The 13,739-nt window shown below is 39.7% G+C and overlaps 1 protein-coding gene across 1 annotated transcript in view; it reads left to right on the forward strand.

Annotated features, from left to right (window-relative positions):
* Positions 1 to 12,617, forward strand: part of LEXM (lymphocyte expansion molecule) — a 25,871-nt gene extending 13,254 nt beyond the window's left edge. Inside the window, exons 5-9 of the mRNA XM_042464314.1 lie at positions 652 to 795; positions 2,734 to 2,898; positions 3,874 to 4,002; positions 9,646 to 9,776; positions 11,983 to 12,617. Of these exons, the coding sequence (XP_042320248.1) occupies positions 652 to 795; positions 2,734 to 2,898; positions 3,874 to 4,002; positions 9,646 to 9,776; positions 11,983 to 12,034 (621 nt within the window). The 3' untranslated portion in view covers positions 12,035 to 12,617. The remainder of the gene's footprint in view (positions 1 to 651; positions 796 to 2,733; positions 2,899 to 3,873; positions 4,003 to 9,645; positions 9,777 to 11,982) is intronic.
* The last annotated feature ends 1,122 nt before the right edge of the window (positions 12,618 to 13,739 follow it).

The following is a 13,739-nucleotide window of genomic DNA, read 5'->3' on the forward strand; positions in this document are numbered from 1 at the left end:
TCAGTGTATTTGGTAGACTGTAATGGTGTTTGGTACTGAATGGGCAATCAAGGAGACAGAATTGGGGGCATACTCATCAAATTTGCAGATGACACCAAATTAGGAGGAATAGCTAATACCCCAGAGGACAGGATCAAAATTCAAAATGACCTGAATAGACTAGAAAGCTGGGCCAAAGCTAACAAAATGAAATTCAACAAGGAGAAATGTAAGGTACTGCACTTAGGGCAGAAAAACGAAATGCACAGATATAGGATGGGGGACACCTGGCTGAATGGAACTACGTGTGAAAGGGATCTAGGAGTCCAAGAAGACCACAAATTGAACATGAGTCAACAGTGTGATGCAGCAGCTAAAAAGGCCAATGCAATTTTAGGCTGCATCAATAAAAATATAGTGTCTAGATCAAGAGAAGTAACAGTGCCACTATATTCTGGTTTGGTCAGGCCCCACCTGGAATACTGTGTCTAGTTCTGGGCGCCACAATTCAAAAAGGACATTGAGAAACTGGAGCGTGTCCAATGGTGAAAGGTCTGGAAACCATGTCCTATGAGGAACGACTTAGGGAGCTGGGGATGTTTAGCCTGGAGAAAAGAACAGTTCTAACTGTTAAAAAAATGTCTGTTTTCTAAATTTTGGATTGATGTTTAGGGGAGCGGCTTGGGACCTGGCACCTACAATCTCAAAAACGGAATAGATGAAATGCTGAAACGGGTGGTCAGCAAGAAAGGCCCCTATGAAACCTTCACAGGAGACAGGTCAAAGCCTATAAAGTGTGGACATTACGCAACTGATGTATGTGTGCTCATCTTCTTTGCTTGCATGAGTTTTTCCACAGGGCCCACCCAAGACATTTTGCTGCATCAGGCAATGAACAAGATGGAACCTTTCCTCTCCCCACATCTACCTAGACTTTCTAGAGTCTGATAGGAGTAGTAGTTGACAATTCCTTCAGCAATTATGACAGGCCAGTATCCTGCTCTGCACTAAATGGGTAGCAGTTTAGCATAGGAATTGAACTGGATATTGCATGGCACACACAGTTCTGGCTGCCTGTGGTTTGCCAATTGTTATGAGATCCTCCATCACAGCATCTGCCACCTGAAGTACCTGCTTTGCTTTCAGAGAAAAAGAGAGATTGCATCTCAAAGAGAAAAAATAAAAGGATTTTATCAGCTTTATACATGCCTGTTCAGAATTGCATTTTTGCCCGCTGATGGTATTATATGTCACCTTCTTCAAGGCAATAAATTAACAGAGTTCTCTGACAGTTCATTTCCAAATTTCATCAAGTAACCTGGCCTAAGGGTTGTTTTTTTTTGCTTGAGCAGATATTTTGAAATTTCTTTTGTTATTATTTATTTATTTATATAGCGCTGTAGATTTGCACAGCGCTGTACATAAAACAATAATTTAACTGAGTTGTCTTGCCTAGTGATAGAGACCTTACCACATAAAATTGCCTGTCTTGTTTGACTGAAAAGACTAGATTTCCCAGTGAGTCCTCCTGCCAGTCCTGATTTTTTTTTAAAGGTACCAATTTCAGGAATTATGGAATTAAAGGAGATTTCCACTGAGGGTTTAAAAAAGAAGAAGAAAAAGATAGACAGTTTAAACTTAAAAGAGAAAAAAACATGTTATTTTAGATATGTTAAATTTTAACAGTATAGCACTTTTTGAGTCTGTTATTTGAATAAGTCAGCCTAGAAACAATATTCGGGCGTAAAATGTAGTAGTTTTGAATTATCTATGCAGTAGGTTGTGTAAGAGTTGAAATGTACACACTGTAATACTGCTCTTAATTCTTCTATCTAGCACTTAGACCGTGGGCAGCAGTGTAAGTCTGTGGAAATATTATATGGCAAAGGGGAACAAGCCATTGCTCCAGGTCTAATAATAACATAATTTGGATATTGTGGACTTTGGCTTGGTGCATCTTTTTCATTTACTGAATGGAAGCAATTCCTAGTTAATTGTACCAGTAACAGATTAATTGTGCAATACTATACATGCCTGTTCAGAAGTAATCCTAATGAATTAAATGGGACTTACTTTCAGGTATGTGTGTATATGATCCCAGCCTAAGTGGAACAGCCACTGAAAACACTGGGTTCAAAGTCCAATGACTACTATTAATGCTTAATGACTTGCAGTGGGTTTGATCCAAATTATCTTTTCCTTAAAAGGGGTTAATCTCAAAAGTACCAACATCCAGAAGAGGCATCTTCATTATCATTATTTTTTACATCTTTGTGTGTGTGCAGAAAAAGCTGTTTTCTGCAGAAAAGAACCATGTACAAATTTTGCACAGGCCTGAATTATGAAGATGATTTGAAAACTGTGTGGTTTTCAAAGAACTGTTAACAGGAAGAACATTCCTAAATTTACTCTTTACTTCCTTTGAGAAGATAATTCGAGAAAAATTACATCCCTAGACTGGACTGGCAATGAAACGGGGTCCTCCATCCCATCTGAGGGCTGCAAGCTATTTAAGGACAGGCCTATCCTGAACAGACTCAGGAGGAGGCCCTTCTTAAGCCTGCTTCTTGCGCGCGCCCCCCCCCCCCCACATCTATCCTCTGCTGTTGTTGCCTCTCTTTGCTTTAGTTCCCTGAAGCCATCCAAATGTGATTTGTAGGCTAGTGCCACCAGACAGATTTGCTAGGCAACTTTCTGCTTTGAAAGCATTTTCTTCTCTCCAGTTGAGTTTCTTCCCTTGTTTAATGCTGCTAGAAAAAACCCACTGAGCTGAGTAAGAGCAAGGTCAAGAGCTTTCTGGAAGAATTGGAGACTAAAGAAAAAAGGAAACATGGAGTTTTCAGCACGCTTGCTCAGTATCCTAAGTACCCAACGGAACGGATCTTCTGGGCTACGGTGGGCCTAGGTCCACATGAACAAGTAGGTGACTTACAGGGCTCCTTTATGGCTAGTCCAACACTGATGTCCTCTTTAACCAGCGAGGTGGTTGGGAAGTGGTACCAGATAAAAAAGAAAAGAAAAGGACCCCTTTAATGCCCCTTTCTGTTGTCTTTGAAGCCTTTAAAAATGCTGCTAGTACACTCCAGCATGGATTTCAGACCACCCAAAGGTTTTCTCTTGGCCACTGGGCTAAGGTAAATGCAGAACTGCATCTGAACAAACCAGGCAGATGTGATAGCAGCTTCATAACTAGGTGGAGACAAGAGAGTTTATGCCATTTCTGATCCACACTGTGAGATTTTTTTTAATATTTATATTTGTTCACCAAGGGGTGCTTCCAGAAGAAAGGCTCCTAGTGGTCCTAACAAAAAGACTTCGCAGAGCTATTTAGTCTATCTGCTCCTTAAGATTTTTTTTTCTAGAAAGGGGGAAAAAAGTTCAGACAGCAGTGGAAAATCTGAAAATTATGTTCTTTAGGCCCCCGTCCTTCCTGTGAAAACCTGTGGGCAAGGCAGAATGACAGCATTGACATTACTATTTCAACTTGCATTCCCTGCCAGAAAGTAAAATTCTACCTAACTGTGTTGCAGTTGTCTGATACTTGGAATCACTTTGTAAATCTCAGCTTGGAGCATGCTGCTCATTCTTATACCCTCCCACTCCCATCAGAGAGAGGAGTTTATGAATGTGTAGAAACTGCTACCCTATTGTTGGTTAGCTTTTTTGCTTTCATGGTGAATGACACTGTCACACAAGTTCACTATGATGGGGAACCAGTAGAATATACAGCAAAATCTTGTATCTTGCTCATAGAATTGGGCATATCTTCTCCAGTTCTGTGCTCTGGTGAGGATGAACTGGATATTTTGTTTTAATGCAGATGATGGTGATGGTGATGATGGTGGTGATAATGATGACTTGATTCAAAAATAATTGCTTATGTATCTCTTACAGTTCAGAGCTGGCCCAGGTTCCTATAACATAATGCCTATCAAGAGAAAAGAATTTGAAAACCAACCACCATTCTGGGTTGGTGCTAAAAGATTTGACAAGAAGGCATTGCGTCTCTTCTTTGGAAGTGCTGTAAGTGAGAAGCAATATGGTGGGAAAAGAGCAAGACACATACAGTGTTCCTTCTCTTGGATTCTCCCTTAAAACCATTTTTGGGATCATTTTTAGGTATACGTTAAAAAAAAACACTAGACTATGATAGTGGTCAGACTTTGCCTCAGAGAAGGACAAACCTGGGTTCAACGCCATTTCAGAAGCAACTGTTAGCTCACCTTAGCCTGGTGAGTGTGTCTTAGGCTAACCAGTCCAGTAGCCTTGTTGTGAGAAAAGCAGGGGACAGAAGAACCATGTACATGTACCCCAGTTTCTTTTGCAAAAAAGGGTGTGAGGATCATTAAAAAATGCTCTGGAGAATGCATGGCACTTGCACCAACTTTCCATACTTTTTATGCAAGTCCTTTGTTATGAAATGGGGACCACTTTCCATTCCCATTTCTATATTGCCTTATTGTTAACAGGCCTCTTGTCAACTCATGCCAACAAAATTAAAACAGAACAACATTTCAAATGAAAGGGCTATTAAACTTAACTGCAGATCCCAGGATCTCATAAGATGTTGCCATAGAAGTTAAAAGTGGAATCGCAGTGCTATAACTGTGTGGTGTGAAAGGGCCCAAGTCAAGAAATGCTGAGCTAGCCTCACATATCTGAGGAGGAAGTTCCAGGATGTGAATGGCTAGCATCTTCTCTTTAGCAGATATTAGCCTAAGCTTGAAATGAAGTGGTGCTGAAAAAGGGTCTCTAGAGATGATCTCAGTTGGCAAGCCTATTCAGGAAGAAGAAGGCAGCCCTATAGAACCCCACAGCTAGTCATTTAGAACTTGCAGGACTAATTAATCCATGAGTTAACGCTATTTATATATCATTTTTCTCCCACGGATGGGATTTGAAAAACTTACAAATAGTGCTACTACAGTAAAAGCATAAAAAGTATAAAAGAATAATAAATTAAGATCACTTTTAAAAAGTACACCGAATAAAATAAAATAAAATACTCTTCAGACCCATCGAGTTAAAATTTCTTTTTTGATCAAACACAATCATTTCCCTAAGGTGCCCTTCCTTGTTTGAATTAAAAGACCTTTGACTCCTTGCGCGCCTGGAGGAAGGAGGACAACAAAGAAAAAAACAGCTTATCCTTCCACAATAGGGAATTCCAGAGCTTGCCAGTGGCCACAAAATGAAGAAAGCCTCTAAAATCGAGCCTGGAAACAAGGCAGTAGCCAGTTTTTAGCAGTCATCATATGTTCCCTGCAGTCAGCTGCTGACTTCTAAAATCAAGGGTAGCTTCTGAAAAATTTTCAAAGCCAGTCTCATATAGGACAAAGGCCAGTCTATAAGGAGTTTATCACACAGGAGGGAAGTGTCCAAATCCCATGGATAAATGGTGTTAAAATCACTGAATATCCCACAAGAGTGGGATTGTTTTCAGATGACATTGTGTGACTTTGACATTAGCCCATCATTAAACCATGCAAAAAGTGGCAAAATCTTTACATGGTTAAAAAAGTGGCACAATTTTGCTGCTTTTTGCATGGGTTAATGTCAGGTTAATGGCAAAGTGCCCATTTATCCATGGGATTGGGTGCTTTGCCTCCCATGTAATAAACTCCAAAGAGTCCTTTCACACTACACAATTATAGCACTATGATTCCACTGCATCCACACAGCAGAAACAATCCAGATTGACACTACTTTAACTGCCATGGCTCAATGCTATGGAATTCTGGGAACTGTAGTTTTGTGAGACATTTGCCCTTCTCTGTCAGAGAGTTCTGGTGCTACAACAAACTACAGTTCCCAGAATGCCATAGTACTGAATTATGGCAGTTAAAGTGGTGGATTATTTCTGCAATGCAGATGCACCCATGTCAACATCCTATGGAGTCCTAGACTTTCCCCTATACTTCTTTCTCTAAAACAATAGCATCACTGTTCCATACAGCAATGGTCATCCCTGATGCTGCTCTAGAAAAGCTCTGTGTGACTGGGATCATGATGTTGCAAACATCTAAACTTCTGTGGCTCCTGGATAACTGATGCTATATGGATATTTAAAAACAAACATGGTTTCTGCTGTGAGTTTTGCAGAGTATGCATGTGTGAGAGATTTGCACTGATGCTTATTTGTTTGGCCAAAAATAGTCATTTTACTTCTTCCAATCTTGTTCATTTCACTTTTAGTCCTCACTAGATTTTCCCCATAGATAATCTGCTTCATGTTTACAATTTAATTTTAACCAAAATGCCTTAGAATGCTATTACCTGACTAATGTAACCAAAATACATCATAAATTTACCATCAACAATAATAACAATAACAAGGTAAAGCAATAGTTTCTCCAGATTATTACACAAAGCATACAGGCAATACACAAAGGGATACACGGAAATATAGCATCCATGCATAGGTTACACTGTTTCTGATCTCTTCTAGTCAAAGCTTGACTAATTTCTGTAATCGATTTGTTTCACACTTTCCCACACAGTCCCCAAATTGAGATCACAATTGTATAGGCATTTGCTTGATGGTAGGACTTATTTCCAAATGCATGTGTATAAGCTCACACTGTAAAGTGTGTAAGAAGAAGGTCGAAGTGCACCTTACTTTATGTTGGATGGAAGGGACCCTTTAAAGTAGTCTTCCATTCCTGAAATCTCTTTTAATAATGATGTGCCAAAAAGGATGGCTCTGGCACTGTTCCTCCTTCTCCTTGTGGCCTTTCTTGTATCATCTGCATTCATCTTTTTTGGGTTCCTGCGGTGAACTGGAACAAAGCTGGAAAGACTCAAACAGTTAGGGAAAGCTTCCTTTGAAAGAGTTCACTTCCACTTAGGGAACAGGTAAAGACTCCCAGGTACTTTTCTTCTCCTTGATGCTAGAGAGCAGGGGACTTAAAAGAGGTCAAGAATGAAGGTTTTTTAAATAACTGATGGGGAACTTCACTAGTGGTGATTAAGTGTTGCAAGTAATGGGGGTCAAGCTGAATTCATCTGTAGGCAGCTGGTTTGAGACTACATTACAACTGGAAGAATGAATTGCTTTTCATGCAGAACAGTGCGTAGGACACTGGCAGTAGATATAAATAGACCTACTCCAAGAACAGAGACCTTGGATTTAGTGGCCCTGGGTTCAAATGAGTTACCAAAAATAAGTGAAAATATTTTTGTATGACTAGGGGTTGAGGGTCTCTTAATAAGGCCAAAGAATGTTGCTGCTCTTGTCTATACAATTCCAAGCGTGGCAGGCTAGATAGTTAGAGAAAGCTCTCTCTGTTCTGTTTGAGTTACCCTCCCTTTGCAGCAGCATCTGTAGCAACAGTGCCCATGTTTACTCAGCTGGAGAGAACTTGCCCTCCATATGCAAAATGTCCCAGTGTTTCCAGTGAAAGTTGACCGTTGGCTGAAACCAAAGCAGGCCTCTGCCAGTCAGTGCACACTTTACTCTCTTGGCTGGACAGTTTGGAAAAATTAATTTCATCAGTCCCTCAACCAGCATAGCCAGTGGGCATTGTAGTGCAATCGTTTCCAAGCTCTGCCTAATTGGGCTAATTGTCTAATTTGATTTAATTCATCTCCCATACAGGAAGGAAGAAGGTGTTGGCTGGGTGAAATGTGAGATGGTTCCCTCCAGAAGGGGCACAATATAAATTAAAAAATAAATAAATGACACAACAAATTAATTAGTTCTGGGAATGGTCCTGTTTGTGTATGTCAGTTGCTATAAATTTCTTGATTCTTATTGCCTGAAAGGGCAGATCACTTGATGGGGGAGGTCTGGAAACTCAGAAAGTGGTCTCCCACAGTTATCCCACCCAGACACATCCTCAGCTGGTGAAAGAAGAGTAAATTGTGTTCACTTCCCTCCCACCACCTGTCTTCCTGTACTGCATTCTCCAGTTAGCATACCTACTTTGGGATCATTTCCCAATAATACTTTCAATTCCTGTATCCCATTACTTAAGAGCATCAGTGGTTCTCCGTGAAGGGAACATTGATATTGTAATAATTTCAAGCAATGTTATTGTAACAACATCAGAGCCAGGTCAGCTCAGAGCCCATCCTGCTTCACATAGTGAGCAATCAGATGATTACAGGAAGCTTAATATTGGGACAGAGGAACATAGAAATCTGCCTGACGATCTAGCATTTGTGATTGACAGAGGCCCTTCAAGACTTCAAATAGGGTTTTTTCTAGCCCTGCTTGTACAAACCAGGGATTGAACATTGAAACGTCTGTATGCTAAATCTGTGTTCTAGCACTCAGTGACGACGACAACAACTACAACAACAATAATAATATCCCGCCTCTCTCAACTGATCGAGGCAGGTTACAAAGCACAGTTAATATAATAAAATACATAGTAAAATTAGATAATAAAAACATAATCTACATAACATTTACAAACACAATCCCTATTCCCCCCAACACAAAAAACAATAACAATACAAATACAAATTAAATAGTTAAAAGAGTTAAAAGAGGCGGGTTGGAGAGAGACCACTTGTGATGAAGAGCAATTAATGACAAGATAACAGGGTGACGGGGGAACAGGGAATGGGAGGTCAGTCTGGGAAAGCCTGCCAGAAGAGATTCGTCTTGACTGCCTTTTTAATATGACGGATCACCTCCGGCAGGTCATTCCACACTTTAGGAATGGCAGAAAAAAAGGCCTCTGGGAAACTGCAGCCAACTTGGTCTTCCCTGGCTGCAGTAAGTTCTTCCCAGAGGATCTGAGTGTGTGGGGTGGATTATAGGGAAGAAGGCGCTCCCGCAAGTAAGCTGAACTCATCATGTAGGGCTTTAAAGGTAATAACCAACACCTTGTACTGTGTCCAGAACCTAATTGGCAGCCAATGAAGAGATTTTAAAATTGGCATAATATGGTCGAATCTCAAATTTACCCACTACCAGTCTGGCTTTGCCACAGCCATTTGGGCCAAATTTTAATATGGTACCTCCTGCTTTAATGAAACTTTGAAAGTTTAAGCCTGGTGTCTACTTAACTGAAAATGGTCTGGTATCAGCTTACAAGCCATCAGTTCTAAATCCATGGAAGTATTCAGGAGAGAAACAGGTATAGCCAATGTGCCCAAATACAGTACCAGAAGCTGGCAGGTGAGAGATACAAAAATGTGGGTTTGCCACACTAGATTGCTTGAGAAGCACAGATTTACTGCATCAGTGATCAAACATTCTTTTAACTTTCAATTATGTGCTACCAGACTCCAAATTGAGGATTTCACTTACAATGATAGCACAAAACACTATCAAGTTTCTATAGATGGACGAATAGTAAAGGTAGATGCCTGCTTTACAGACAGCAGAACCAGAATGGTCATATCTTTCAAAATGGTGCACACAGATGAACATTCATGAAGAATTTCACACTGCAAAACTTGAATGGCTACAGATGGGGAATAGCAGCAGGTGGCTGTGTAAATATTCCTTTATGCATTTCCACAATAACATTAGAAATGTCTGTAATCAAAGAGAATGCATAAGTCTCATGGATCTCTCCCCTATGGATTCCATTTTACATTCTGCAGTGTTTATGTAAGAAGTGGGTACTTGAAGGCTTTGCTGATCTGCTTACTGGTACTACTTACAGTAGCTATCAAAAGCTGTTACTTGTCTACTTTTACACCATACAGAACCCAGTTGGAGTTGGTCGATATGATGCCACTAAGCATGAAAAGTATCCAAAGAAGATCAGATATCGTTCACTTTATATGAATGAAGCACGGCGTTACCTTAGTAATCTGGAGAGAGACAAATACTTGCAGTAAGTTTACACTTGCATATGTACAAGGGAGGTAGCTAACGTAAAATCCTCCAAATTCTTTAAGAAATTGAAATTCTATTTGAACACATCACTAGATTTTTAATTTGCCCACTTGGCTTTATTTACATCCCTTGTTCTGGATGCTAAGTTTGGATTTCAATTTACCTTTAAAATACAATTGCAAATTTTCATTAGGCTATCTTAGGTCCAAAACACACTGGGAAAATAATTCAGCACTTTAACTGCCATGGTTCAATGCTAGGGAATTCTGGGAACTGTAGTTTTGTGATATTTAGTCTTTTCTGTTAGAGAGCTCTGGAGCCACAGTAAACTGCAGTTCCCAGGAATCCCTAGCACTAAGCCAGGACAGTTAAAGCATTCTCAAACTGAATTATTTCTGCAATGTTTTAAACCTTAATCATAATTGTATGACCGCCCATTAGCAAACATTATCTAGGACAGTTTACAAAACCAATCTACTGCAGTGAAGTAAAGTAAAATAGTGATGAGCTATCATGATTTCTGGAAAAGGTGCTTTGAATGAAGAAGTTTCACATAAGCATAAAGAGGGTTTTGCTTATTCATTCTTTTGCTGTTTACTGCTCAAGTTGATGTCTTAATTGTCCTGAATTCCAATTTAATTTGAATTCTTAAAATGAATTCCAGAATTGGAAGATCCAGATTACCTTTCAGGAATGTAGATGCTTACTGCTGCATGACAGCAGCACTACTGTTTCCTAAATTGCAATAGGAAGGAATAGAGCAGTCAGTTTGGCCCCTTTTTATTTCATATCAGGATAAAAATTCTGTCTTTATAGTTAGTCTGAAGAACAGAAGTGTCTTCAAACATGCTTCTGAGGAAGTAGCTTCAATTCTACAAAAGCTCATGCTACCAGCGTCTTTCTTTCAGTTGGTCTCAAAGGAGCTACAAGATCTCTTTTGCAGTTTGGAGAACACTGAGATGTCCATAATACTACAATCGATATTAACCTCAAGTACTAAGGCATAATATTTCATAATAAAATACAAATACAGTTGTCCCTCCACATCTGCAACTTTTACTCTTGTGGATTTGATTATTTGTGAATTTTATTAGTACTGTATATACTCATGTATAAGTCTAGAAATTTTAGTATATATGTGTGTAAAAGGAGCAATCCCCTTTCTCTGAATAGTTGTAAAAGGCAAGAGCTTAGTCCATCCTGGGAGCACCAAAAAGAAGCATGGATCCCTTCTAGTCTCTCATCCATCCAGCCTTTAGGATGAGCACAAACAGCTTTGACTGCCAGAATTTTTAAGTTCTTCGGCATCATTTTCCTTTGCATCATCCTTTGTTACATGCCCTGAAGTTTTACCCTTGACTTATCCATGGGTCATATCAAAATCCATAATTTTGGCCCTAAAACCTGCCCTCAACTTATACATGAAGTTGACTTATAGTCAAGTATATATGGTATGTACTCTTTGGGAATCTCTAGGTCTGTTTGTACAACTGTACTAGATGTTGACCACACAGTCTCATTGTAGGAGATAGCGATTCATAGAGAAAGCACTTCTCTAGGCATCTGTATGTCCTCCAGTGCAATTCTGTGGTCAGCTTCTGCTGGATGATGGCCATAGAGATGCACTGGAGAATCTAGAGATCACTAGAGAGCTGTTCTCTCAGATAAAAAATATAATTTGCAATTTTTTCACTTTCATGGGGGTCCTGCACTCCTAACCCCAGCGAATGTAGAGGGCCTACTGTAGTAACAGCAGTAGTACTGATGATGGTGACCTATAAGAGGATGGTTCTCAGTATCATTCATTTCTCACACAGAAATAAAGATAAAGCTCTTGCTTTATCTCCAGTGCAGTTCCTATTCATGACAATCACATCAACTATGGACAAAGTAGATGCACACCTCTGTTCCATTATAAAACTTGTTGGATAGCTGAGGGAGGGCAACTTGTAGTCTTCTTGGATTTGTTGGACTGAAGCTTCTGTCAGCCCTTGGAAGCATACTCAATGGTGAAAAGTGATGGGAGTTGTAGTCCACCAATATCTGGGGCAGGAGGGAGAACACAGACCCCCCCATCACTGTTCTAGGGTTGCTCACTCCAACTAGCCAAATATTCTACATCTGTTTGGAGGCTCAGAGATGAAGGGTGGAACATAAACACTTCAATGGCTTTGTCTTCTCACAACTCAAACTTCTTTTTCCAGGGCACGGATCACCCCTGTTAACAAAGGCCACTGGGAGAATTCAGCATCTTAAGCAGCCATTGTTTCTTCTCAAACATTCAAGCTGCATTCCTAGTTAATTTTCATGGTATTCTGCCCACATGACTGAATCAAGAAGATACCTCAACATTTGCTGCAAATACCTTGTTTCACAGTTGCAATAATCTCTTGGTAATTATGTTAATCATTTACATCATTTTCCCACTAAAAATCAAGTTGTTTGGTGGAATTTGGTAAATGTATGTGTTTTGTTTCTAAAGCCAGTCTGCTGCCTAAACTTACATCAACAATAAAACTGCTGACACAGTGTCTTTAAAAATGGATATTAAAAAACACATCCTAAAAATATAAAGAGAATGTCTACTGGATTCCAGGATAAACGGGCTGTTTAGGCAGCCAATAGGAACTTGTTCCTTCCAATGTTCCTCATACAAGTCCCTATGAAGCAGGAGAATGGAAGAAAGTAAATAAATCTTGATCTGCACTAGTTTTCTAATATGGCAAAGGGTGCTTTTATCCCTTCAAAGCAAATCACGTTTTCTTATTAGATGTACAACAAATATTTTTAATTCAAAAAATAAAACCACCACAATTTTATTCAGTCACATCAAAATAGCATTTTATGACAGTAGCATACGTTCTGCTCAAGTGAACTAGTACAAAACTGCTGACAGTTGCAACACAAAGTACATTGTTGCTGCTGGTATTGGGTTAGACAGAACAGCTTATTAGTCAGGACTTTTTGCTATGGCTGTAGCAACAAAGGACAATAAATGCACTTGCAGATACAACCTGTGGTAAGAAACGGTACCATGTGTGACACAAAATAATGACACGCCCTGCACATTAGACACTTGCCTGTAGCAGTGCTTTACAAATGAATGGCAAGCATGGAGTATGCAGTCACTGTTTGTCCACTTCTAGGCAACTTATGCTCAACCAGCATCAACCACCAGGCAGAGTGAATTACAATGGCAGTAAACTTCAATGGCAATAAAGAGAGTGGTAGCAATGACATCCCCAGGCTAGCCGTTCTCCTCTCTAGGAGGACAAAGTTATGTGTACTGTACAGCTTGCCTTGGCTCACAAAGTTAGCATGCTGTGATGGACAATGCTGTCCCACCATTCGTTTTCACATATTTTTCAGCAGCCAGTCCAGTTGGTTGCTGATATGTTGAACAGATAGGATCCCTTATTTTACATGGCCCAAGGTTGCAGAATGTCACTGAGTGGGCCTCATGGTGGATCTCTGCTGTTTTCACAACCTTTCTTTCACACAAAACATTATGAGAGTGTTTTTCAGATGTCTGGGTAGGCACAACAGAAGTGTAAGCAGGGTCTTTTGCCCCTTCAAAAACAATGATCCTGTGGATCACAGCCTGGGCATGTATGTCTTACTGAAAGGCTAAAATATGTTCTTATTGGTTCTCTCTTAATCAGTCCCTGTAAGATATCTATTTGACATCATAAATAAAATCTAACAGACAGTTTCTTACATGTTTTCATTCTGCATCTTTCACCAAGCCAAACATTTCCTCAGAAATTTCAATAAATAAGTCCAAGTGAGGATTTCTGATTATGTCTAATCTTTGGATCAAATTTTGGTTAAACCTGATATAATAAACAAAAAATAAAACCCAAGCCCATTCAACATAACTTTCCAAGGTTGATTGCAGGTATAAAGTGGCAGCTCACCTTCATTATATGAAAGTTCATAGCCTTAGCCAAACATGACCTAT

This window comes from Sceloporus undulatus, chromosome 4, assembly GCF_019175285.1.
Source record: "Sceloporus undulatus isolate JIND9_A2432 ecotype Alabama chromosome 4, SceUnd_v1.1, whole genome shotgun sequence".
Taxonomy (NCBI): Eukaryota; Metazoa; Chordata; class Lepidosauria; order Squamata; family Phrynosomatidae; genus Sceloporus; species Sceloporus undulatus.